At 39.8% G+C, this 27,266-nt stretch overlaps 1 protein-coding gene across 9 annotated transcripts in view; it reads left to right on the top strand.

Moving 5' to 3' along the window:
• Positions 1–23,831, top strand: part of mvb12ba (multivesicular body subunit 12Ba) — a 159,499-nt gene extending 135,668 nt beyond the window's left edge. For 3 of the 9 annotated variants that reach the window (XM_080212251.1, XM_080212252.1, XM_080212254.1), the window contains one exon: positions 21,266–23,820. In XM_080212251.1, coding sequence (XP_080068377.1) covers positions 21,266–21,352 — 87 coding nt within the window. In that variant the 3' untranslated portion in view covers positions 21,353–23,820. Of the gene's footprint in view, positions 1–21,265 lie in introns of all 9 variants that reach the window. The other 6 variants (XM_080212249.1, XM_080212247.1, XM_080212248.1 and 3 more) reach the window with 3 other exon arrangements.
• The last annotated feature ends 3,435 nt before the right edge of the window (positions 23,832–27,266 follow it).

Here is a 27,266-nt window from a genome sequence, read left to right as displayed (position 1 = left end):
ACCCACCATTAACCTGGTTACTTGTTTGTTTTTTAAAGAAGAAATTTAACAAACTTGTTACAGATATTTTGATAGGGACCTTACTTATTTTCTGCATGGAACTAAACTACATTGGAAAGTAAATAAATTTTAACAAATTAGTGTAATTCTTCCTTTTCTATTCGTTTTTCCAAGGTGCACAGCAATTGCAACTTGATAAGTTGAAAAGATAATTAACAATCATGTGCAAACAGGAAATCTGTTTAGGTGACTGCTACCTCAATTTATTTTTGGACCAATAATTAATATCATAAATACAATAGCCAAGTTCCATTACAACTTGAAACTGCAGAAACATAGTGCATTATGGGAAACATAAAAGCACTTTGGGCCACTCCCACTTCCACCACATGGGCAAAAAATGGTGTAATGGGCATTCAAATATCTGTGGTTCTCATCTGGCTTTCATTGACTACAATGGCCAAGTAATCAGCTTTGCCAACTGATTGCCAAGTAGCAAAGGTTAACAGAAGACCCAATCAAAATAGAGCAATGGCACAATAATGGAAGAAGTGCAAGCAAGTAAAGGAAACCATTTTAAATCTCACTTTACTGTTGGGATAGTATGGGCAGCACCGTATCACAAGTGGTTTGCAGGGACGTGGATTCAGTTCTGGCCTTGGGTGTCTGTGGATTTCCTCCAGTTTCTTCCCACACTCCAAAAATGTGCAGGTTAGGTTGATTGGCCATGGTAAATTTCCCCTTAGTGTCCCAAGATATGTAGATTAGCGGGATTTACAAGCTAAATACGTGGGGTTACAGGAATAGGGCCTGGATGAGATTGTCGTCAGAGAGTCAGTGCAGGCTTGAAGGGCTGAATGGCCTCCTCCTGCGGTGTAGGGATTCTGTTCTATGATTCTATGATCTTGGCAGATATGATACTGTGTATTGATAGTTCTGCTGCCAAGAGCTCTGTCAGATGAGGCTGTACCTTTAACTCAATAACATGAATCTGCTTGTTTTATATTTTGTACCTCCCCATAACATGGTGTAAATCCACTGGGAGAAATTCACAGAGAGGGTTTCATTAAAGAATGTTTGTTTCCTACAGTTCTATGATCTTGTCCTTCTAGCTGCCACTTGGTGGAACAGCTATGGTATCAGCTATTGATCTAACTTATTCAGCAGCAGTGTCAAACTGTTGCTTTCATAGACAGGAGAGCTTTGATTCTGTGCTGTGAATCAGTTGGTTCTGCATTCTTGCCTTACAAGATTCATTTTCAACAATGTCCTTCGGTGGGGTTGGTCAGATAAGACTGCAGCATTTTCCTGCATTTCAGAACATTTTCTTCTTTAGTTTCAAGTACTGGCTGAGCTAAAAGTCGCTCACGTGCAGAGGGTCTGGCACTGTGGGTTTGGCTTTACCTGTAACTGACCATCATGAATGGTATCTACCATGACACTTAGCTTTGAAAAGTCTGAAGCTCCTCTCAAGCAGTATCTCATAAAATGGTTGCTTCATTCAGAACATCACCTTGGAAACGAGTGTTTGGAGTTAGGCATGCAGTTAAAATCTAAGAAGAAACTTGAGCATTTCCAATACAAGAGGTGGTGTCATAGTTGATTGCAGGAACCAGTATTGTCCAAAGTTTTAGTATATTGGTGACCTTTCATGGCGCAAGCATTCCTTGCAGCTGAAAGGCATTTGGTTCCCCTGCAGTTGTATGTTTGATGTTCATACCTAGCTCAATGATGTGAACAATATATCTGCTGTATCTTCAACATTGTGCAACATCTGTGGCTCAGGTGCTTCAAACCCCTTCAGTTGCAGTACCGAGGGTGCCATCTTTCAGATCTAACATTAAACATTAAGCAAGCATAATGCTTCCCTGACACTGTATAACAATGAGTGGGAATTTTCCCAGTGTCTTGCCCAATACTTATCCCTCAACCATTTATCTCTGATTTTCTTTTAAGGACTTTTTGTATAAATCAGTTGGCATTACATTTGAACAGTGACTACAGTTAGAAAATAAAGGTACTCAACTGGCCATGAAATGATTTGGGATGTCCTGAGGCTCTGAACAGTTGTATATAAATGTGAATTATTTTATAAGATTCCTTTTATAACAACTGGACACAAAGGTGTTTACTAGCACACATACCTCTGAATAACTTGGTTGAGGAATGTGGGATAGTTTATTAAAAGCTCATTTATTAGTGTCAGAAGTAGGCTTACATTAACACTGCAATGAGGTTACTGTGAAAATCCCCTAGTTGTCAGACTCCGGCACCTGTTCGGGTACACTAACGGAGAATTTAGCACAACCATTGCACCTGACCAGGATAGGATAATGAAGAAGTCACTATTACTAATATGAACTTTTGTTGTCGTTTAAGTTTTTCAATCCGTAATACAGTACGGAACTGCTCTTAAAGTAATCATTGTTGTCTCCAAGGTTTGAATAAAAATAATTATAGTTACTGAAACTTTATATTTTTATAACTAGAGCTAGGAAGTAATTATTTGAAAGTCCTTGATTACAAACACTCCCTCAAATGTTCTTTTATTTTATCAGAGAGGTTTCTCCTTTGCTCAATATATGCCAACATCCACTTTTTGTAACCTCATTATGATTCCTTTAAAACTTGCAACCTGTTTTAATGTGGTAAGATTTTACATCATTTGTTCCTCTTCAAAATTGACCTATAGTCTGGAGGCAGCCCTCTGTATTAACAACAGAAAATGCTGGGAATACTCAGCAGGTCAGGCAGCCTCTTCTTGCCCATTGCCATCAGACTTTTGAATGGGCCTACCTTATTAAGTTGATCTTTCTCTGCATCCTAGTTGTGACTCTAATACTACATTCTGCACCTTCTCCTTCCTTTCTCCCCATGTACTCTATGAAATGGTATGCTTTGTCTGCATTGCGCGCAAGAAACAATACTTTTCAGTGTACACCAATACATATAACAATAAATTAAAACCGGTTGGTTCAGAGTAGGGTGTTATTTTTGAAAACTGTACAAGTTGTGAAACTAAGGGGGCAGTAAAGGAGTATTGTATTATAATCAAACTTTTCATGTTTAATGTTTTTTCCTTGTGGTTAAAACTAATTAGCCGTCCCGCAATGCTGTTCCTCTATGTTTTCTTAAAAGAAGATAAAAATTATGATCTTTTGAGCCAACATTTTCTATGTTGGAATCTCCCAGTAGTCCAGTAGTTACACCAGCTGGGATTGTAATATCTGTAAGAATTTTGACATTGAGAGAAAAACAGAACTAAAGTTTTGGATCAGTAACTGTTCATTGGAATGGGGAAAGGTGAGAAACGTAATAGATTTTAAACAGATCCAATGAGGGTGGTGGGGAAAGAAGAGGAGGTCTATGATAGGGTGGTAGAGATGATTATATTTCTAACTTTTCCCAATTCCAGTAAGTTATTGATCTGAAACATTAACTCTTTGTCCCACAAATAAACTTTCAAGCTAAGTATATTTCAAATATATGCATCAATTAGTTGCTATATACATGAATTGTACAAATTCTTTTATCTCATACCCGTCAATGGTGAAAAGTGTTCCAGAAACACGTTATATAGTAACCAAGACATTGACAGTTTGAATTTTGTACCTGGCTCTCAAGCTAATTAAGTTTTATTTATTAGTCACGCGTAAGGTTTAGATTAACACTGCAGTGAAGTGTTTGTGAAAATCCCCTAGTAGCCGCACTCCGGCACCTGTTCGGGTCAATGCACCTAACCAGCACATCTTTCAGAGAGGTAATGGAGCACGTGGAGGAAACTCACGCAGACATGGAGAGCATACAGACGGTGACGGAAGCCAGGAATCAAACCTGGATGCCTGACGCTGTGCCACCATGTGTACCAGTATAGGTCCATCAATTTCCCTGTAGTCGCTGTCTGACTTGCTGAGTATTTTTCAACATTTTCTATTTTTTTTTCACATTTCCAGTATCCTCAGTATTTTGCTTTTGCATCAGCTATCTGACGTTTGCTCAAGCTCTTTCTGTTGCTAATCATTTCTCTGGTATTATGAGTTTAATTGAACATTGTGTTGCCTTTAATGACCTCACTTGTACATCATAAAATGCCAGTAATACCTCAACAAATTTATATTCAAGGCATCTTTTAAGTGAATCTGATACTCACTTTGCAGCTGCTATTGTGCATTGGAATAATAACACTCAAAATTAGATCTTCTAATACACACAATCATCTGATTTCATTCTTGTTAACAAACTTAATCTTTGTTTTGGATTTTCCCATTTTTAGTATAATTTTATATATATTACTTAGCATGTTTTGTATTCATTCCCAGTTAAGTCTTCCCAGAACTTGCTTAATTTTATGTACCTGTGCAAAAATTGATTAGTATCATCTGCAAATTCTATTTTGAATGCTTTCATCAAAGTAACTTACAAATGAATAGTCAACAGAATTGAAGGACTTTTCATTTGGTCACACCTATCGAATTGGAGCTCCCATGACTATTCGCTTGCCTTTTGTTGGCCAATAATAAATTACATATTGTTCTGAAATCACACATTGTTCTAAGAGCACTTTATTTTGGGAAGTGCTTTATTTTTGTTGCCTTATGATCTACAATGTACAATGTGTCCCACATTACCATTGTACATTCTCAAAAAATTCAAGAAAAATGATTAGGTGTGAGCTGATATGCATGCATCTTTTGTTGGCTTGTGATTGTTAGCAGCTTACCATGCTGACACGGTGGCACATTGGTTAGCACTGCTGCTTCTCAGTGCCAGGGTCCTGGGTTCAATTCCCAGCTTGGGTCACTGTCTGTGCGTAGTTTGCATGTTCTCCCCATGTGTGTAGGTTTCTTCTGGGTGCTCCGATTTCCCCCCACAGTCTGAAAAACGTGCTAGTTAGGTGCATTGGCCATGCTAAATTCTCCCTCAGTGTACCCGAACAGGCGCCAGAGTGTGGCGACGAGGGGATTTTCACAGTAACACTATTGCAGTGTAAGCCTACTTGTGACACTCATAAATAAACTTAAAACTTTAAAATTATTTCAGTCCTTATACGATATAATGGAGTTTTGCTTCTTCTCCCTCCTCACCCTCAAAGGAAAATGTAACGTTTTAATATTTGTTTATATTTTGTTCAATGTAACAAATGAAGGTGAGGGAGTTGCCCAACCATGGGGACTTCTATTGATGCATAGAAATAAGACATATGATCTGGCCTCATAATATTCAGTAAGAAGTCTCTCAACACCAGGTTAAAGTCCAACAGGTTTATTTGGTAGTAGACGCCACTAGCTTTCAGGGCTCGCCCCTTCGTCAGACTTACTGTGTTTACCCCAGTCCAACGCCGGCATCTCACATCATGACTCATAATATTCCGCAAAGTCTAGTCTGCTACTGTGGAGAAAGTTTCCTTTGTGTAATGAATTCATACAGCCATCAATAAAGAATAAGTTCACAGTTTTATTGCACAAGGGAAAACTTACCCATCACCACCAGATTATCTTTTGAGTTTCCCTGCCCTGCCTCTTGTGGGCCAGGTTGGAACAGTATTTGCACTACACTGATGTGTGTGGGGAGGTTCAAGTAGTTTTTATATTGTAGTTTGTTTACAACTGCAAAACTGATGATTGAATTGGTGGGATTCATTCTTCAGTGCTACAGTTACAATAATTGCCTTGATAGAATTTTCTTCACAATGGCCAACTCATAAGCTTGCTTCAAAGGCACTATAAATCTATGACTAACATTTATTGAGCATTTAGTATTTCTGTGGTTTGGCAGAACAATGTCTCCTCCTAAATATTCACTTAAAGCCAACTAGCACTATTTTGTTATTTGTTTAAGAACTGCTTTGGTATAGGCAGCTGTAACATGTGAATGGATCTTAAAAGGTAGAGTCACCCTTATTCTCTGAAGATTGTCCATACATAGAACATAACAGCGCAGTACAGGCCCTTCGGCTGTCGATGTTGCGCCGACCAGTGGAACCAATCTAATGACCCTGTAACCTAAACTATTCCAATGTTATCCATATGCCTATCCACTAACCATTTGAACGCCCTTAAAGTTGGCGAGTCCACAACTGCTGCAGGCAGGGCTTTCCATACGTATCTCGCACTCCAGCTCCCATATTCCAGGTTTGCATGGCCACTAAAATGAAAGAATATAGATGTGAACATCAGGTAGGTCACAACCTCAAGCTAATTTGTTGAGGGCTATTCACACCAGTCCTGATCTTTGTACTTTTTTTTATTTTCAACATTACTACAAGATTTTGGCACAAAGCAGCTTCCTTTCATGTGGTGCATAGAGTCATACAGTATGATGTCACATATTCCTACTCATATTCTAGTGGAGCTAAATGCAGAAGTTCTTGCATTTATAGTTACCGGTGTGTGAAGAAGATCTTTAATTTGAACAACAAAGATGGTTCCATTTTTATGTCCTAAAAATAGGATAGATTTTTATCCTATTTACAGCTCCCAACAAGGGATTCCTGCCTTTGGAAGGACAATTCCTATGATGCATTTTGTTTATAATGCTAGATACAAGTTTCATTTTTAACTGAATTTCAAATTGGAAGGCTGAGCGGGGTTAGTGAGGTTCAGCCACTCAAAATGTCCGTGGGAGATGGGAGTTCAAGCCCAGAGATGCTAGTGACCTAGCAAAAGGTTGAGAGATGTAGATACACACTTCAAGGTCAAAATAATGACTTGAAAAAGAGGTACGCTTTTAACTGGATTGCTTTCTTTACTGTAACCATTCTATGATTCTGTGGAATATTTTTGCATCAGTATAGAAGAGATATGATTCCCAGTGATTATTATATTTTAATACAAACATGATATATCTCCTGATGATAGGATTGACACTGAGTAGCTGTAGCAGGAGCTGGTAATTTGTGGTGGATTAAAAAATAGCAGCAATAAGCTTCTACAGCTGGTTTTGGACAGTAACTCATTTTAATGCACTTTGCTCATAACCCAAATCTAGCATAATGTCTGTCAAAAAAAGACATACTCAAGCCCTTTCCTTTTTGGGCCCACTCACCTGATGAAGGAGCAACGCTCCAAAAGCTTGTGATACCACATAAACCTGTTGGACTTTAACTTGTGTTGTGAGACTTCTTACTTTTTAGGATTGTTAATCAATATGACTCCATTTGAATAGCATACCCAGATAAAATTAAACTCAGGTTCATGCAGAAGTGCACTTTAATATTGAGAATAGAATATCTATTGCCAAATTAAAGTTTTGAGCTGGGTATTCCAAACCAGCTTTGCATGTAATCACGTGCAGTTTATTTGGATTGTGTATTTTTGCCCCATGTTCCATCATCTACCTTCCCGCGTCCTGGATTTTACTTGATGCAGCATCACTAGTCACTGCCAATTATTTGTGTCATCTATTTTTACCTGTTTATGGCTTCAAAAAAATAAACAGAGAGGAAAATGTTAGGAGATTATTTTTCACTTTGACATGTACACAGCAAAAATATGCAATTTGGAAGATTAGAGGGGAGTTGTATCTTTGTAAGAGCCTTTGAAGGTGGATTGAAGATGACCTCCTCATACCTTATGCAAGAGTTTTTCTTTGCTCTATCCACTTCAGTACTTTTGTTTTCACTATTGACACCTTGCATTCTACTGCAGAATGTGGGCATTGCTGGCCTGGGTAGCATTTATCACATATTCCCCCAATTGCCCTTGAGAAAGGTGTTGGTGAGTCACTGTAGGTATACCCACAGTCCTGTTAGGAATCAAAACTTGCATCAGGATAAGCAGGTTTTGCAAAATTGATCATGAAAGACTGCACGCAATTTCACCATGTTCAAAGAATTTGTTTTATGATCTCTACTTTAAGCTTCTGGGCAAGTTCAGCAATTATTATTTTTTGACAACTGAACATCATGAAGTTAATTTGTGGTGATTTTCATGGCCCTTCAAGCTCCCATAGTCGGCCATGCCTTAGCTTTCATTATCTGCAATGTCTTCCTAAATCCATCATTCCTCTAAGACGCTTGTTAAAAGCTCTTTCACCCACATTCAGCTCTTCTGGGTCTTGGTGTCTATTTTTGTCCCTCACACCTTTGTTTTCTATATAACAGTATTAAATTAGGATTGCAAACTCTGGAAAGCAAAAGAGCAATATGAACACAAAGGCCCTGATTTTTAGAGAGGAAGGGTGTGCAGGAACCAGAGTAGGAGGGAGATGTCCATAATGGTCCAAGTGTAAGGCCCAATCCCTCTTTACTCCTGGATCTCATTAAATGTCCCATGCTGACTGCACGTGACGTCTCTTCACAGCAGATAAACAGTTAATACTTGTTGAATTAGCGAGCATATCCTCCTTTTTAAAAAAAATCCTGGAGTCAAATGAGGAGTGGGAAAAGAGGGGAGCTAGTCAGCATCTCCTCACCTGAATGTAACAACATATTGATATGTGTACCTACTCACTTAACTGTCCAATTATTGTTTTCTTCAAATGTGGGAGATGTGTGCAGGCAAGACAGATTAACCCAAAGTCTTGACTTCAGTCTACCTACCATAGAAATAGATTGCTACTTAAGACAGCATCTTGGCATTTGTGTAATTCATGCTACAGATTTTGAAATTTATTAGTTCTCTTGCATTGTTTTTATTCATTTGTGGGATGTGGACATCGATGTCAGGGTCAGCATTTATTGCCCATCCCTAGTTGCCATGAGGAAGCTGCCTTTTTGAATTGCTGCAGTCCAGATGGTGTAGGTATACCTACAGTGCTGTTGGAGAAGGATTTTACCCAGCAGTAGTGAAGGAACAACAACTCATTTCCACGTTGGGGTGGTATTTCCATGCACAGGCAGCCCTTATTCTTTTAGGTGATAAAGCTTGTAAGTTTGGAATGTTGTTGAAGGAACTTTGGTGATTTAATGCGGTGTGCCTTTTTTATATGCTTTTTTTATATTTTAACTGCGTTGGTGGTGGATGAAGTGTCAATGAAGCAGGCAGCTTTGTCCAGAATGGTGTTGATGATCTTGAGTGTTGTTGGAGACAAACTCATCCAGGCAAGTGGAGAGTATTGTTAAGAACCTCGCTGATGTTATCTATGAGATTGTCTCAGAACCCTGAAGGATAACTTGAAACACTAGTTCTTAGTAGTGTATATTTGTTTGGAACAAAGTACAACCCAGTGAGGAACCAGTCTAGTCATTGTGTAAACAATTAATAAAGAGTATTTATTGAAGTAAAAGAGAGAAACAAAAATGACAAGAAAAGCTCATCTACATTATGGCACTTGAGTATATTAATAACTAAACACAGTTTTATTTGAAATTAACTCTTCCCAATAAAAAAAAAGTTCCCTAAATTCAAGGTGACATCTTGGTTAGTACAGCTGCCTTACAGTACCAGGGACCCGGGTTCGATTCCTCGCTTAGGTCACTGTCTGTGGGGAGTCTGTACATTCTTCCCGTGTCTGTGTCAGTTTCCTCCCACACTCCAAAGATGTGCTGGTTAAGTGCATTGGCCATGCTAAATTCTTCCTAAGTGTACCCGAACAGGTGCCGGAGTGTGGTAACAAACGGATTTTCACAGTAACTTCATTGCAGTGTCACTGTAAACCTCCTTGTGACACTAATAAATAAACTTCAATAAACTTTTTCCAAACAACATCCTATTTAGTAACTCTATAAATCAAATCCAGCTCATAGTTACCACACGATACAGCTTAGATGACCAAATTTGGAAAAACGTCTTGTCCTGTTTCAGCAAAGGTACGAAACTCTCTTTTAGAGAATATCTGGTGATCAGACGTGGCGCTCGATATTAGATGGAGTAGGCCTCTCGGAAGATTGGATGGAAAACTAGCCTTCTCCACAAAGATGGTGCTAGCAGTTATAGTGTTCAATTGATCTGATATTCCACCTTGTGAATTCAGCTATCTGTATCTCTCAGACTCTCTAGGAGTTATCATTTGTACAGCCCCACCAATCTCTGGTAAACGAATGTTTCTTATATGGTGATTCACACCTTGAGTTCTCTAGACGTTTGTTAATCTTGTTACTGTGCAAATCATATCTCATTCCTTTAGATGCCTGCTAATCTTGTTACCTGTCCGTTATTTTATTTTCATTTGAAGTTCAACTGTTAACCTCATTAACTTCTCAAATTCTTAACACTACTCCATCACATTGCTGACTTGCGACTTGAAGATCGTGGGATAGCTCTGGGGAAGAAAAGGAGGAAATGAATCACTCCTCTTAGAATTTCCAGGTGCTGATCTGTTCTTTTAGCCACAGTATTTATTTTGCAGATCCAGTTAAATTTCTGGTGAATGGTGATTTGTCCAGATGTTGATGGTAATGTAATTGAATGTCAGGGGCAGATGGGTGTGCTCTCTCTTATCAGGAGATGGTCATTGCCTTGCAGTTGTGTGGCACAAATGTTACTTGCCGGTTATGAGCTCAAGCTTGAATGTTACTCTGGGCCTTAATGCACGTGGGCATGGATTACTTGGTGCGCTAAGGAATTATCAATATAACTGAACACTGCAGAATCATCAGTGAGTGAAGCAGCTGAAGATGGTTGGACCGAGCACTCTGCCAGGAGGAATTCCTACAGTGATGTCCTGGGGTTGAGATGATCATCCTCCCACAACCATCTTCCCTTGTGTTGATGTGATTCCAGTCAGTGGAGAGTTTTCCCCGGTTCCCATTGGTTTAAGTTTTACTAGGTCAGAGTAATACCACACTGTCAAATGCTGCCTGATGTCAAGGGCAGTCACTCTTGCCTCACCCATGGAGTTTGGCTCTTGTGCTCATGCTTGGATCAAGGCTGTAATGCACTCATGAGCTTATTTGTTATAGTTGAGCCTCATTTGAGCATCGTTGGGTAGATTATTGCCATGCGAGTGCAGCTTTATAGCACTGTTTGCCAACTTTCCATGACTTTGAGCATAGACTAATGGAGCAATCATTGGCTGGGTCAAATTTGTCCTCTTTTTTGTGCACAGGACACGCTTGGGCATTTTTCCACATTAGCAGGGAGGGTGGAATGTTGTTGATGGCCTACCTTGCCTCATGGATACACCATTTCGAGCTGCTAGGACCATTCTGAATCTACCCCATTTTTCCAAACTACACAATGGAGGATAAATGTAGAGAGACGTTCCTTGTGAATTGAGACTTTGTATATTAGAATGAAGAAACCAGTATAAAATAGTACAGATTGATTGTCTCTTTCTGATGAATGTCTTTTGATGCATTCGCTGCATGTCAATTTGATTTTAACAATTTTAGCTGTTTTGTGTCAGTTTTTGTGTTCTGTGCACCCAAAGGTGGAAATGCTGGAAAATCTCAGCAGGTCTAGCAGCATTTGTAAGGAGAAAAAAGAGCAGACATTTGGAGTCCAGACCCTTTGTGTTCTGTGCATTTCAGATTCCCATTGCAAGGGCAACAAGGGATGGGCAATAAATGCTGACCAGACAGTGACACCCATGTCCCACGAATGAGTGGGGAAAAAAAAGCAACAAGCAACTCCAATCAGATTTTTATATGTAGAATAAAATACCCACCCTTTCTTCTATATTCACATCAATCTCGGAATAGTATCCCAACTGCACTACTGCAGCATCCCTCTCTGGTTGCATCAGTAGTCTGGTAGCCGCTTTTTGAGATTGCCTCCTATTACTGGTATATTCATGCTTAATTGAATTCATTCATGTGGAAATGCTGGTGTTGGACTTGGCTGGACACAGTAATAAGTCTCACAGCACCAGGTTAAAGTCCAATAAATTTATTTGGAAACACAAGCTTTTGGAGCACAGCTCCTTCATCAGGAGTAAGTCAGAGCACCACTACAAACTTCATGATTCCAAATAAACCTTTTTGTTTTGATTTATTATTGTCACACTGTCAGCATACAGTGAAAAGTATTGTTTATTGCACGCTATACAGACAGCATACCATTCATAGAGAAGGAAACGAGAGGGTGCAGAATGTAGTATTACAGTCATAGCTGGGATGTAGAGAAAAATGCAAAGTAAGTCCATTCAAAAGTCTGATGGCAGCAGGGAAGAAACTGTTCTTGAGTTGGTTGCTACGTGACCTCAGACTTTTGTATCTTTTTCCTGATTAAAAGAAGGTGGAAGAGAGAATGTCCAGGGTGTGTGTGTGGTTCTTGTTATGCTGGCCACTTTGCTGAGGTAGTGGAAAGTATAGACAAAGTCAGTGGATGAGAGGTTGGTTTGCATGATGGATTGGGCTTCGTTCATGACCTTTTGTAGTTTCTTGTAGTCTTGAGCAGAACAGGAACCATACCAAGCTGTGATACAACCAGAAAGAATGTTTTCTATGGTGCGTCTGTAAAAGTTGATGAGAGTCATTAAGAGGTTAAGTGAACTTTAACCTGATGTTGGGAGACTTCTTACTGTATATATTAAAGCCATCACCATCTGTTGTTCTGCTATTGTGTTCTCTTGTCCTGCTCTGCTATTGTGTTCTCTTGTCCTGCTCTGCTCTTCTCCTCTATCTGAATGATGTTTCCACCATTAAGAATGTTCTGTGACCTTAATCTTTACAATAGTGATTCTGCTACTGGGGTACCTAGGCTCTGTCTCCCTCAGTCTATATCTTTTTTAATTGATTTACAGGATGTGGGTGTCGCTAGCCAGGCCAGCAGTTATTGTCCATCCCTAATTGCACTTAAGAAGCTGGTTTGATCTGCCTCCTTGAACTGCAGCAGTCCCTGTGGTGTAGGTACACCCACAGTGCTGTTAGGAAGAGGGTTTCAGGGATTTTCACACTGTTCTCAAAACTCCATCTTTCATCCTAACGCTGTTCCCTCTCTCCCCACATCTGTCTCTTTTGCTTAGTGTGTCCCTTTATTTAGCCTCCAGCTATCTGCTGCCAGCCAGCTGATGCCCCCCAGACTGGAGTCTCTTCTCAACATGTCCATCCTTGGTGCACAAAATCCAATTACCTCATTCCATGGTGAAGATAGTCATCTCATCCACTGAGCTCAACCTCTTCAACATCCTCCACATGATGTAATGAACCTCTGAATGGATGGGTCATTAACCACTGACCTACTTTGTTTTATTGTCCAATTTGTTATCTACCTTATAATCATGACCCCTGCCATCCATCATTTCGTTGTGAATAAATTGGTTAACCTTCAGGTGTCTACAGAAACGTGGGGCCCAATTTTAACTCTGTAAATGAGTGGATTTTGATTGAGCTAAAACTGGCCTTCAGTTTTTTGTGGTGTCTCCTTTCCCAAGCCCCCCCTATCAGAATAATTGTTGCAGCATGTGGATTTCCCAAATAAAGTTAAGGTCCTCATTTAGGGCTCGCTCCCATTCTTGGGTGGCACAATGGTTAGTACCGCTGCCTCACAACTCCAGGGACCTGGGTTTGATTCCCGGCTTGGGTCACTGTCTGTGTGGAGTTTGCACATTCTCCCTATGTTTGCATGGGTTTCTCATGGGTGTTCCGGTTTGCTCCCATAGTTCAAAGATGTGCAGGTTAGGTTGATTGGCCATGCTAAATTGCTCACAGTGTCCTGGAATGTGTAGAGGGATTAACGGGATAAATCTGTGGCATTGTGGGATAGGGCCTGGGGTGGAATTATTTTTGGTGCAGACTCAATGGGCCAAATGGCCTCCTCCTGCACTGTAGGGTATGATCCCATCCTAACTCCACCATATTCTTCATCCTTTCATCCTCATGTCAATCCTAACTCCAGGGACTCCACCAGTTTCCAGTCTCTTGAACTGCCCCTTCAATGGACAGTTTCCAGTCTTCAACTACCTTAGCCCCTTGTGTACTCTCCCAAAGCTCCTCAATATTCCTCCCACCTTTAGGAAATGTCTTGAAATTCATCACGTCAGTCACACTCTCTCATTAAGGCTCCATGCAAACTCTTGCTCTCCTGAAGCACTTACAAACACTTTTTTTTTCTTTCAGGAAATTGTATACAAATTGTTCTGGGATTTCTTTTCAAAACAATAAAGACAAAATAGAATATGCTGTTGTCTCATGTGCATAAAATAAAGACTAACACCAGACTGAAAGCTTCACTATTCGGAAGGCAAGACTTGTTTATCTGGTGACTTCCATAGATAATAAAGACTTCAACACATGAGCTAACTAATGAAAAGTTAAGCTTTGCCCAAAAACCCATGTATTTTCACGTTTATATTGCAAAGGTCTTTCATCAATGAAATTTCCATTGCTATCCTGGAAGTTAATATTGCTTTTTGTTTGGCTTCCAAAGGCAGTACAGTGGTTAACACTGCTGCCTCAATGCCGGGGACCTGGTTTTGATTCCAGCCTTGGATCACTGTCTATGTGGAGCCTCCACGTTCTCCCTGTGTCTGCATGGGTTTTCTCCGGGTGCTCCGGTTTCCCCCCACACACCAAAGATGCAAAGATTAGATGGATCAGCCATGCTAAACTGCCCCCTTTGTGTCCTGGGGAAATTAGCAGGGTAAATATGTGGGGTTACAGGGATAGGGCTTCGGTGGGATTGTAGTCATTGTGGACTCGGTGGGCTAAGTGGCCTCCTTCTGCTCTGTAGGGATTCTATATTCTAAGGTCAGGAACTTCACCTTTTTTTTTCCTTAGGCGCTTGAGCCAACATATTATTTGTTATGAAAATGCTTCCCGTGGAGGAGTGTAGCCGTTTATTGAGCTAACAGAATAGATGCCAAACAGTCTGCAACCCCTTCCTTTTAGGGCCCACATTCCCTGGGAGAGTTTAAGCAGCATGTAAAACATTGCAGATTATTTCTTCTCTGCTTGAGTTGTGTTTCAGTGCAAGCACAGATGGCCTGCAATGCATTTTTTTTTGCATTGGCTAAAGGAAAACCGAGCCTGACCAACATTTTTGTGGAGAAAGAAGTAAGAGCTTGGGGCAACGCACTAAGTCATAATTATTAATAACAGCATTTGAAAGCACTGTGCCCTTATTCTGCCAGTTACGTTCCTTCTCAATCTGAAAAACAAAATATCTCTTGTAAATCAGAGAAACCCTACAGTACAGAAAGAGGCCGTTTGGCCCATCGAGTCTGTACCAACCACAATCCCACCCAGGCCCTGCCCGCATACCCCTACATATTTTACCTTCTAATCCCTCTAACCTAAGGATCTCAGGATACTAAGGGGCAATTTTAGCATGGTCAATCTACCTAACCCGCACATCTTTGGACTGGTGTATTTAAAAAGTTGTGTTATTTTACACTTTTGTTTTGCAAATTTCCTTTGGTGCTATCTACTTTAGCACCAATCTCTTAATCAGACTCTTTGCTTGAGCTACTTTCTCTCCACTTTACAGGTCAGATGTTGAGAGGATGTTCCCCCTGTGGGGAGTCTTGAAGCCAGAGGGCATAATCGCAGAGCAAGGGATCCTCCATCTAAGACACAGATGAGGAGGAATTTCTTCTCGGAGTGTAGTGAATCTGTGGAATTCTTTACCGCAGAGGGCAGTAGAGGCTGGGTCGTTAAGTATGTTCAAGGCTAAGATAGATTTTTAATCAGTAAGGGAATCAAGGGTTATGGGATAAGGCAGGAAAGTGGAGTTGGTGATTATATCAGATCAGTCGTCATCTCATTGAATGGCGAAGCAGACTCAAAAGGTTGAATGGCCTACCTCTTCTCCTACATCTTTAAGGTCCATCAGTTTGTTTAAGACTTGGATGTCTTCAGCAGCTTGACATAGATGTCCTGAAAAGAGAAACTAACAGCCTTACTTGGATCAGCTTGTTCACTTGTCCTCACCATTCTTTGTAGTCAAAGGGTCATCTGGACTTGAAATGTTGGCTCTTTTCTCTCCTTAAGTATGCTGCCAGACCTGCTGAGATTTTTCAGCATTTTCTTTTTTGGATTTAAATCTAGTTGTAACCCCTGTCACAAAGGTTGAAAAATAATTCCCGTGGCCTGTGTATAGTTTGATCGAAGGCCAACTTTCTCAAGTTTCTGATTACTATCTTCCTACCTTAAGGAAAAGGGAGAAAATGTGAAGGAAAATCAAATGTTGGAAACTTCAGTTCCAAACTCTTGAATCATTCCATGCATGCAATCATGGTATGTAAGTATGAACACAATTGAGTGCAGCCGAGAGTTTAATGGCAATTACTATGGTGGGGCATTAAAACTTCAATAAGTTGGATGACCTGCATCTCTGTAAACTTGTGCATAACAGCTTTAGTTTCCCTGCTCCTTTGATGACATTATTCATTTAAATGTGGAAAATTCATTTTTCACACAAGTGCAAAACCTTCCTTGTTCCAGCATCACAAGTATACACTACATTTCTTGTGTAATATGTACACTTTAGTACAGTTATCATGTTATATTCAGGTCAGAAAGATGTGACTTCATGAGTAGAGATATACCAATGGGACAGAGTAGAAATTGGGGATATGGTTCCTGATGTGACTTAGAGATCTCTGTTTTGGGATCTTTTGTTTTGTTCCCTTTGTGCAAATGAATGGGCGCAGGACAAATTTTGCTGCTGTCAAATTGAAGGCATGTGAAACTTGTGAGGGACAGTACAGGAGTCTGCCAGAAGACAGACTTGTTGTTGGCTGAGTTGGCAAGTTGTTCAGTGCAGAGAAATATAACATTCGACATTTTTGGTGAAAGAACAGTGGAAGAAATGGCAGAGCTCTAAATGGAGTGTGGAACAGGGCCACTTATGCCAGAGCTTTAAAGTGGGAGAGCCATATAGAAAAGGCCTAGGTTTTATATGCTGAAACACTGATGCAAAAGTGAGTGAATTTGTGCAAGGTTGCTTGGGTTACAGCTGGAAATTCTGGGCATCCAATTAGAGAATCAGAGCTGTGAAGAAGCAAAGGTAAATCAGGAATAAAAAAATTATAAAAACTGAAATCATTCTTTGAAGGTAAAGCGTGACCTAATGGGGTTTTTTTTAATTCATTTGCGGGAGATGGGCCTCACATGGCTGGCATTTGTTGCCCATCCCTAATTGCCCTTGCACTGAGTGGCTTACTAGGCCATTTCAGAGGGTAGTTGAGAGTCAGTCATATTGCTGTGACTCTGGAGCCATGACCTGACCAGGTAAGGATGGCAGATTTCTTTCCCTAAGGGACATTATAGTAAACCAGGTGGGTTTTTCTGACAATCAACAATGGTTTCATAGTCATCGGTAGATTCTTAATTCCAGATAGGTTTTGTTGAATTCAAATTCTACCATCAGCTGTGATGGGATTTGAACCAGAGTCCCCAGAACATTAGCTGAATTTCTGGATTAATAGTCTGGTGGTAATACCACTGGGCCATCGCCATGCCTGTGCAAAATTGCACAGTGGAAGATTGTTCTCACTGAATTTATATCAAGAGGCACAGATTCAAAATAGTCACCTGACAATCTGACAACCTATTTGAACCCAGCATGGTGGAAGCAGTTTGCAGTTGTGGCTTCCAACACTCATTTTCCTCACCTTCCTCATCTTGAGAATTGACTTTAGAATAGCTGGATTGTGCCCCTCAATATTGACGGCGTGGCTAACCACGGCTGGTTAGGTACGATTTGTACCTTAGCTGCTGCGAACAGAACCTAAAGACATGCTGTTTGATGCGATCTGCAAGTCTCAGACTTACGACCTACATGCCTAACATCATGCCGTCACTGATACTCAAATGGCGCGCACAACTCATTTGTGTGATAGGCAGAATGTCTCCTTGACTTGACGACAGCATTCTCTTAGTGGTTAGTTTTCAGGTTCCTAATTTCCCCGCCCCCAGCTGTTTCACACTCTTAAGGCCAGCAATGGCAGGGTTTGTGGAGCTTCTCTCCGTAATGATGGCAATTCTGAAGGTGGAATCTCTCACTCCCACAATGTCCCCTTTCTGCTTCACACCACAGTTTTCTACTTGCTTTATCAACTTCACCTTCTCCCCGATTGACAACACTTCTAACTTTCTCACCGGTTTTGCCATCCTTGCAGGTTTTGCATCTCCTTTCACATCCTGATGTCAAATGATGACTTGCCCAGAACCCCATGATCTCACACCCTTGTGTAGTCTAACTCCACTGTGGTTGGCACAGTCAAATGACAAGTTTGGCTAATCCGGAGTTACCAGTGCAGATATTTGGCTCATCATCATAGGTATCATTCTATGGGATTTGATGGAGGTTTAAAAACTTGAATGATTTAGAGCAAGGAAATTGTTTCCAGTGGCTGAAGGGATGGACCAGAGGGTGCAAAGTGACAGGAGAACTGGAGATGACATCAGGATAAAATGTTTGTGGTTCAGATGTGGCACGCATGGCCTGATACGATGGTGAATATGCTTTGAATTTGTAACTTTCAAAAGAGAACTGGGGAAGTACTTTGGGGAAAAAATTTACAGGAGTATGGGGAATCTCACAGTAACTGCATTGCAATGTTAATGAACGCCTACTTGTGACACTAATAAAAAAAAACTTAAATTTAAAGTAAGGAAGAGTGGGGCATGGGATGAACTAGATTGCACTTCAAAAGAGCTGGCGCAGATCTGATGGGCCGAATGGCTGTTCCATTCAATGATTGATATTTCAGAATGAATTCTTACTGGTCGATACGCGTGCTGGGGTTCTTGCAGTTAAATGCATTATAAGATTGATCTTATTGGTAACCTTGGGTAAATGGGTCCTGGGCCATTTGCTCACCATGCAGGCTTGCAGCTGAACTGGGGCACATCAAAGACATCCTGTGAGAATAATGGCTACCCTGAACAGATCACTTCATACTGTGCAAACCTGATGCCCTCACTTCCTGCCCTATGAAGTGCCCAGTCTACCTCCGATTACCCTGGAGGGCAAAGCCTCAAAATACGAGTAACAGGTGAGGTTAGCTCTTTCGTGCTGCTACTATGCAGTAGCGACACGTATGATGTTCACCACTAACAGGATGCTGCCGTTAAGCCAAAGAGACATTCTGCCTGTCACACAAATGAGTTACGCGTGCTGCATGAGCATCAGTGACGATGTGATGCTATGAGTTGTAAGTCCCAGAGACTTACAGATCACATTGAAACAGTATGCCTCTGCTGCTGTTCCGAGCACGCAAGGTACAGACCGTACTCAACCAACCATGTGTGCAAAACTCAAAACACAGTGCCCAACATTAGATGTGATCTCATCATTTGCTAAATAATCCTCAGTGTGCTATGAATTATAATGTGGAGATGCTGGCATCGGACTGACAGGAAAACCAGAGGTTCACTCGCCTGATGGAGAAGTGCTTCAAAAGCTCATGATACCAAATAAACCTGTTGGACTTTAAGAAGCCTCACACCATCAGGTTACTGTGCTATAATTATGTTGACAACCAATTTAAGATGTCAATCAAAATTGCAGCAGTGTGCAACATTTGTGTGTATAAGTATTAATACAGAGTCCTGTTCTTTGCAGATAGAAAGAACATGTACATACATTACTCCTGTTTCAGTAAACACAATAAGTGACAGCCATTCGTTGATCTATTCCTTAGGAGATTGCCTTGACCAATCAGGGCCAAACTGCCTGCCTTAAATTTGAAACAAAGCTTGGCAGTTTACTGTCAGCCATCTGGTGCATCCTCCATGGCAACGCCTCTACCAATTGGAGGTTACTTGCCAGACCAGTATTTTCTTCTCGTGCAATATAAATTGTTGCTTTCCACTTTTACTGGTATTCTTGCAAAGTGCTCTGACAAGTGCGACACGAAAAACTTTGTCGTATCAAAATAAAGTTTTAAGATTCCACTACAGTATTTCACCGGTTTTCATTCTACACATTCAAAAGTGTAATGAATATTTAATATTTCTCATAAAGCTTTGGAATAGATTTAGAATAGTGTTGATAGTGTAATTTCATGAATGGCAGATTTCAGTTCTTGAAAATGAGTCTTTTAGTACATAATAGAAAGTGGATTTGCACTTCATGTTTGTACCAGCAGATGGCACCTTGTGCTTATTTACTGAGACCTCTCGGCACAGTATATTTCCCACTGTGTTCTGGAGCAACTGGTTTTGTTTGTGATGTTTTCTTAACATCATGAGCAGGGTAGATTGTAAGTACAGTAAATTGATTAAAAGCATTCAATTTCACATTAGATATTTTCTTAGCTTCTTTATCCCTCAACTATTTTTCTGCTTCCTGGCCACAGACTACCTTTCATCTTAATAATGTCCTTTTTCAAAACAAACTTGTATTACAAGAGAACAGAGCTGAACTTCCAGACAGAATAGTGAGCATGACATAATGGTGAAGGTGGGACGGAGATATTAAAGCAAAGCAGTAACTGGGATGTGAGGTACAAATTATTGTCAGTCTTGTATGAGTTATCCGAACCCCAGGCACCTGTTTCTTCCTTTTGGCTTCCTTCTCATCTGCACTTGCATTTATCTTTATAATGAGAAAATGTATAGGAGGATCTAGCAATCACACTGGTATAAGGGGGTGGCATGGTGGTTAGCACTGCTGTCTCATAGCGCCAGAGACCCGGGTTTGATTCTCAGCTTGGGTCACTGTCTGTGTAGAGTTTACACATTCTCTCAGTGTCTATGTTGAGTAATAAACAAACTTAATTGTTTAAAAACCTTGCTGTGTATACTTATTATTAGAGATCATTAATCACTGTCAATTCCATTGGAATATAGACTGCCGTGTAACAATGTTTGTGTACAGTCCAAATAGCTTTAGTGTCCCAGGATGCATAGGTGAGAGGGATTTGCAGCATAAATATGTGGGGTTGGGGATAGTGCCTAGGTGAGATCGCTGTCAGTGCAGACTCAATGGGCCGAATGGCCACGTCCTGCACTGTAGGGACTCTGTAATTCTTCTGAGATCCGCCATGGTTATATTGGATAGCAGGGCAGGTTTGAAGGGTCTGGTGGCCTATTCCTGCCTCTATTTCTTGTATTGTGTTCTTGTGTTCACGGTTAAGATACAATTTTTACTGTCTTAAGCTTGAATCCAGAAGCATATGTGTGTTTATATTGAACATTGCCTAAGTTTATCTGGTCATATTAGGGTTATAAAACATTGAGATCATCTCAATGCTGTACTAAGTTCAGAGTAAACATTCTGAGTACCCACAGCCGTCTTCACAATACAATCATTTTAATAATGTAACAGCACATCTGAAATTGTGTAATGTTTTAAATTATGATTGACCTGTCAAAGCAGGTTTTCTGGCTTTTATCATTATTTCATGATTTTCCTCATCTTGTCAATCGATTTATCCATGGGCAAACTTTGATAAAATGGTGCTTTCATTTGGTTCGTGTTTCTCCTTTTTCCAGTATGATTACAGCTTTAGAACAGAACAGAGTGCTGCAGCGCGTCTTCCACCAAGTCCCACTAAATTTCAACAATCACCATTGTCCTGAAGATGGATCTCAGCCATGGAGCTGTTGTAAACTTAAGGGACAGTTAACTACTGGAACAGACACCGTCAGAAGCAGTGTTGGAGAGTTTGCTTCCTTTATCTTCTACTGAAATGGTATTCTCATACTAATGAAAAGGACAGTATTTCTAATAACCAGCAGTCTACCTACAACTTAACATAGGGTAAAATCATTTTGTACATGGCGTTTTTGTAAATACAATGTTTAATGTGACCTTTAATTGCAAATCTTTCTAGCCTTGAGTAAGGTTAACCATTTTAACAATTAAGAAATAAAGGCTGAATGTTTTTTTTGCTTTCTTGAGCCATAGCTTATTTCTGTTTCTCTTTTTGTTTTGTAAAAGTAATTTTGCACACCTCAGAAATGCTATTGGTAATAGTCATTTTTGCAAATCTATGCACCAATTCGGTTAATAGACGTTTAGCCATTTGTTTTTGGACATTTTGAAATTAGATGTATTTTTTAAGTTAAGGAAATAAAGTTTTGAAATACCATGATATAACTGCTTTATTTTTATTTCCTACCTCTCTCAAGTCAGATTTATCTAGCCCCAAGGAGAAAAATGAATAATATTTAAGGTGAAAGTTGATCAGAGGATAGGGAGCAGACACCATCATGGACTTTGGAAATCTTAAAACTTATTGACTTGTGCTCCAGCACAGATATTTTCACATCTTCTAATTGATGGTTGAGTTCTGCTATTTCCCTTTGAAAAAAATCACATATCAATCTTTCTCGTGGACTATATCAGAGATCTGAATTTGACAAAATTGTCCAATTTTGCTTAACTAGATCTAATCGTGAAGAGTTTCTGTTAGAATTCTCAGATTTGCTATGGCAAAACCTCCCAGCTGTTCAGCCCCCTGTTATACTTCAAAGCTCTCATTTCTAAGAAAAAAGTATTAATAATGTTACAGTGAATGAATAAAAGTTAAAACAGGCTGCCTTTATCATTTCCTTTCTTAACAAAGGGCATCTGTGCTATTCTAATGCAATATTTGTTAATGCAGTTCTCTACAGTTGCATAAGGTATGATTTGGTGGTTTTAGTTTGAGTGAAAGTGTAGGTTACACTGACTTGCTTTGCACTGCATTTTTAATGTTTGGGCTCTTTTTTTAATGTGGACCCCTTTTTGCTTCCTGAAACTACTTTTGTATCGTTTTTACTGTGTCTGTGATTCTAAATTAATGCTATGAAACACCTTGACTCTGTAACACTGTAAACTCTTGTTAAGTAGCAGCTTTTTTTTAAACACTGCCATTAATTTACCGGCCTTACCTCAATAAACCCAGCTGCTGCAACCTCCTTTTAGGCTTTGTGATCCATACTGGGAGAAGTTACTGCATTTGCAGCAGATACAGGCTTTAATGAATAGCAGCTGGTCGACAAAAAGCAACATATGCTAACAGGTTTATACAGTATACGTATAGCAATTATCTTTATCAATTTTCCTTTTAGAATGTTGCTTTTTTTTTCTCATTCCCACTGCAGAATGAATGCTGCCTAATGTTGGGGAGGGCTTCAGTGATCAGATGAATAATGCCAGTGTTTAGAATTGCAAGTTTGTCATTTTGTCTGTTTAGCGTAGTATCGTGTAGCCTGTAGCGTAAAGCAAGTGTTCTGACTCGTTGGCGCTGTTCGAAATGAACAAAAGTTCTTCAAAGACTTTGAACAATCCTGCATGAGTTGTGTGCTTAACCCTTTACCCCAAGAAAGCGTGAATATGTTTTCTGTGTCTGCTCTGTAGAAATAATGTAAAGCATCCCGTCGTCATTTCTGTAAAAAAAAAATTACTAGGCATTTGTCATTTCTGTATTAATATTGGCTGGATTTAAGTGTCTGGTGGGGCTCTGTGATTTAAATATGATACAAAGGCACCCTGCTATTAAATGAACCTTTATATGCAGAACAGAGCTAAGAGCGTTAACAGTACGATTAACCATCTCCACCTCATTAATTTACAATTTGCTCTGAATAATTAAAGCATGGTAACATTGTATGTACAAGCTGCAGAACTTCCATCTGAATGTTACATTTTTGAAAAAAGTTTGGAAAAAACTTAACTTGGCCCCAACCACACAGTTGTAATAGTTGATTTTTTTTTTATTTTGAATTATGTTGGAGATTTAAACCACTTTTTAAGATATTTAGAAACAAAATCTTCCTGTATTTATTGTAGACTTGTTTCCTGTAGTTACGAAGGGAGGTTTACAATTTGGTTTATTGATTATGTATTAATAATGTGACCTGTTAAATAAAATATCTGTTTTAACTGGTTTCTTATATGAGCGCTCTCTCTCACATGATGGAATGTTAGAATTTGCTGTAGCAAGGTAGAAACCAGAATAATTACATTCATGTAGCACCTTTCACATCCTCACCTAAGATCAAACGTCAGATCAAGTCCAAGTTGGGATGCAATGCCTCATCTTGTCAGCTTGAGTCTTGTTTGTCTCTCTTGTGGAGACCATAAACTGGATTCAATTGGATTTTGAATTTGGTTTTTGGAGCAAGCAAGGAATGAATTCAGGTTTGCCCAGTCAACTCTGAGCTTTGGGCTTTGTAACTTTTAAGAATGGAGTAATTTAAAAAATACTAAGAATACCTTACACTCAAGAATTTCTTCAGAATTGCTGTTTTGTATGCCAGACAGAATTTGTGCACACTTTACCACAAATGAGAGAAATTACCAGCTAATTAGATTGTGTTAGTTGGCCAAAGAATGCTGGCAAGGAGTGCAGGAATAATCCTTCTAAACAGGCAGAAATCGTCTCACCTGAAGTATGACCCTCCTACGATGCAAATCTGCTCACAGTAACTCCATTGCAGTGTCAATGTAAGCCTATTTGTGACACTAATAAAGAACTTTTTAAAAAAGTAATGCATTGAAGCATCAGTCTAGTTTTGTTTTCAAGTCCAAATGTAGGACTTGAGTATGCAGCTTTTTGACTTGGAGGTAAGGATGTAGATTGACTATGCGGCGAATAAAGCAGCGAGATGGTGTCGTACTATCAAAGATTTTTCTTTACCTGTTGTATTCCACATATTACAGAAAAGAAGCCCAATCAGCCTGAGAAACCACTGGGTTTTCTGCCCCTTGGAAGAGACAGGGCTGGAACTTTGTTGTATTTGTGTTTTCTTGTGCTATACAAGCAATTATCCACAAGTTCTGCCTCTTGATAATTATTTTGCTCTGTTCTATTGAGACAACAAGTCTCTCATCTTGAATTGTGTCTTCAGTATAGAGAGAAAAATTAACTTGAAGAAATGGCTCAATACTTATGAATTTTAGGGAGAAATTTTTTAAATTACATTTTAAATTACAATGTCTTTTTGCTTGTCTTTTGTGATTTTTTTTCTCTCAATCCAGTCCTTTTTTTTCTCCCCCCCTCTATATGAATTGTTATTGAAATCACTGCCTTTAATTTACAATTCCCATCATTTTGTTTATTTCTCAATCCTTAAATCTCTGGTTCAGGAAATATTCTGCTGATTGCCCTGTTCACGCAGGTTATAAATACTCCACAAACCCCCACTGTGTTTTCTGCTCATACATTTGGCCACCTGTTGTGGGCAAACAGGTTTCGGAGCTACGGGTCAAGTCTGCTTAGTGTAGTTGTCTTTGGATGGCCCTGCTGCTGGGCACCATGATCTCCTGCATCTCTTGATTGTAATTTGATGAGAGTGAGAATTGTTTAATCTTTTTGAAAGAGTAAAGGGTTCTGGAAACAAAAAAAGGCCATCAGTTGCTTTCTAAAAATCACCAAAATTTGCAGCCAAGGTGGCATATAGAATCCCTACAGTCCAGCCACAGTCCAGCACCTGTTTGCATAGACAATGCACATCATTTGGACTGTGGATGGAAACAGAAGCACCTGGAGGAAATAGCCAGGGAGAATGTGCAAACTCCATACAGATAATGATCCTGGCTGGGAATCAAACCCGGGTCCCCAGCACTGTGAGAGAGCAATGCTAACCACTGTGCCACCATGCCTGTTCCTGAAGCTAATTGTGCCTTTGAGATTCTGCTGTATAGAAAGTTCTAAGTTGTACAGTTGGGTGTTTTAATAAGCACAGAATTGTGATCCAACCTCAGGAATGGTACTCAGGACTTTATGTGCAGGAAATATACTGCCACACTCGCCCATCCTTAAAATTATGATGAAATTATGATAAAATTTGGTGAATCCATTTACTTTGGTAGCGTGGTTAGTGTTGTATGCATGACTGCTAGTCATAGCATTCCTACAGTGCAGAAGGCCGACAATCGGTCCACCAAGCCTGCACCAACTACAATCCCTATGCCTCAACACTGTGCCCCTTGTTAGCAGGGTAAATACAATTTAACATGGCCAATCAATCTAACCCGCACATCTTTGGATAACGAAGTATAACTCCCATATTCTTTCAATATTAAAGATTACCAGGGATATGGAGATAGCATAGGAAAATGACATTGAGGTAGAAGATCAGCCATGATCTAGCTGAATAGAGAGTCAGGATTGAGAGGCTGAATGGCCCATCCCTGCTCCAACTGGCAACGTCCTTGTTATGTCTGTGAAGTGTTTCTGGGTGTGAGTATTTTTCCCTTGGCTGTTGTAGTTTGAAGCATATAGCTCTAGTTTTTGGAACACATTTATTTGCAAAGTCTGATTGAGCACCAAACTTTTAATGACATTAAAAGCTCATGGGACATTTTAAATGATTAAAAAGCTCTATTTGCATAGCCTGCCATGAAGCCTCACATTCTTTCATTTGTTCCAACAAAATACATGATGAAAAGTCACAGCCCCTATGATGTTCATTCCAATGGACTGGGGACAGATTGCAAGTTGTACTTTCACTCTGTGTTTGATTTTCACAGTAACTTCATTGTAATGTTAATCTAAGCCTACTTGTGACACTAATAAATAAACTTTAAACTTGTCTCACTGTTGAGGGTTCATTATATTTTAGCATTAAAAAGGTAAAAATAATGAAATTGTACTGTAGTCTGTGGATTCTTTCTTATTCCAGGAGAAATGGTCCTGACCAAACTGTAAATTTGGGAAGAACTTCCCTCTTTTCTCACCAGGTAACCACAATTCCAATTGCTAATTTGAGTGAATCATTTGAATATGGTAGCTTTATTTTTCTTTAAAAAGTAACTTTTTCATCCCATTGACCAGATCCTGGGATGAGTCATTCCCATGTATACTATCGATGACCCATTGTGGGGGAAACTAACATGAATCTTACCAGACAAGGCTTATTCTGGTGATCTTTAGGGCCAGAGGAATATGCCTCTTCACAGGTTTAGAGACTACTTTCCAGGATATAATTGCATGTAGGCAAAAAAATGAATACAAGTTTTCCGCTAAACTTTCAGAAGTTCTGCATCAGATGCTCTTCCCAGCACTTGAAACATAGCCTCTTTCTGGACTGTAGTGATTCTATTTGACGCATTGAGCCTGTACCAATAACAATCCCACCCAAGCCCTATCCCTGGAACTTAATAATCCTGCTGATCCCCCTGCCATTACGGGGCTATTGAGAATGGCCAATCAACCTAACCTGCTCATCTTTGGACTGTGGGAGGAAACCAGAGGTAACCCATGCAGACACAGGGAGAACTTGTAAATTCCACATAGTCACCTGAGGCAGTAATTGAACCTGGGACTTCAGTGCTGTAATGTAGCAATGTTATCCACTGTGCCGTCCTATGATTCTGGTAATTAATTCTTCCAAGCTGTGGCTTTGAGGTTTACTTCACAGGATCATACAATAGTTACAGCACAGAAGGAAGCCATCATGCCCCTACTGTATAATGCTGAATATAAAAATTCTCTCCCCAATCCATACCCCTGAATTCAAGCTGAAAGCTGAGCCCTGGGCTGAAAGCTTAGCAAAGAAATGT

This window comes from Carcharhinus amblyrhynchos, chromosome 25 (assembly GCF_965287045.1).
Source record: "Carcharhinus amblyrhynchos chromosome 25, sCarAmb.v2.hapA, whole genome shotgun sequence".
Classification (NCBI taxonomy): Eukaryota; Metazoa; Chordata; class Chondrichthyes; order Carcharhiniformes; family Carcharhinidae; genus Carcharhinus; species Carcharhinus amblyrhynchos.
Note: the sequence above shows the minus strand (reverse complement) of the source record. Positions and strands in the feature narration are given on the sequence as shown.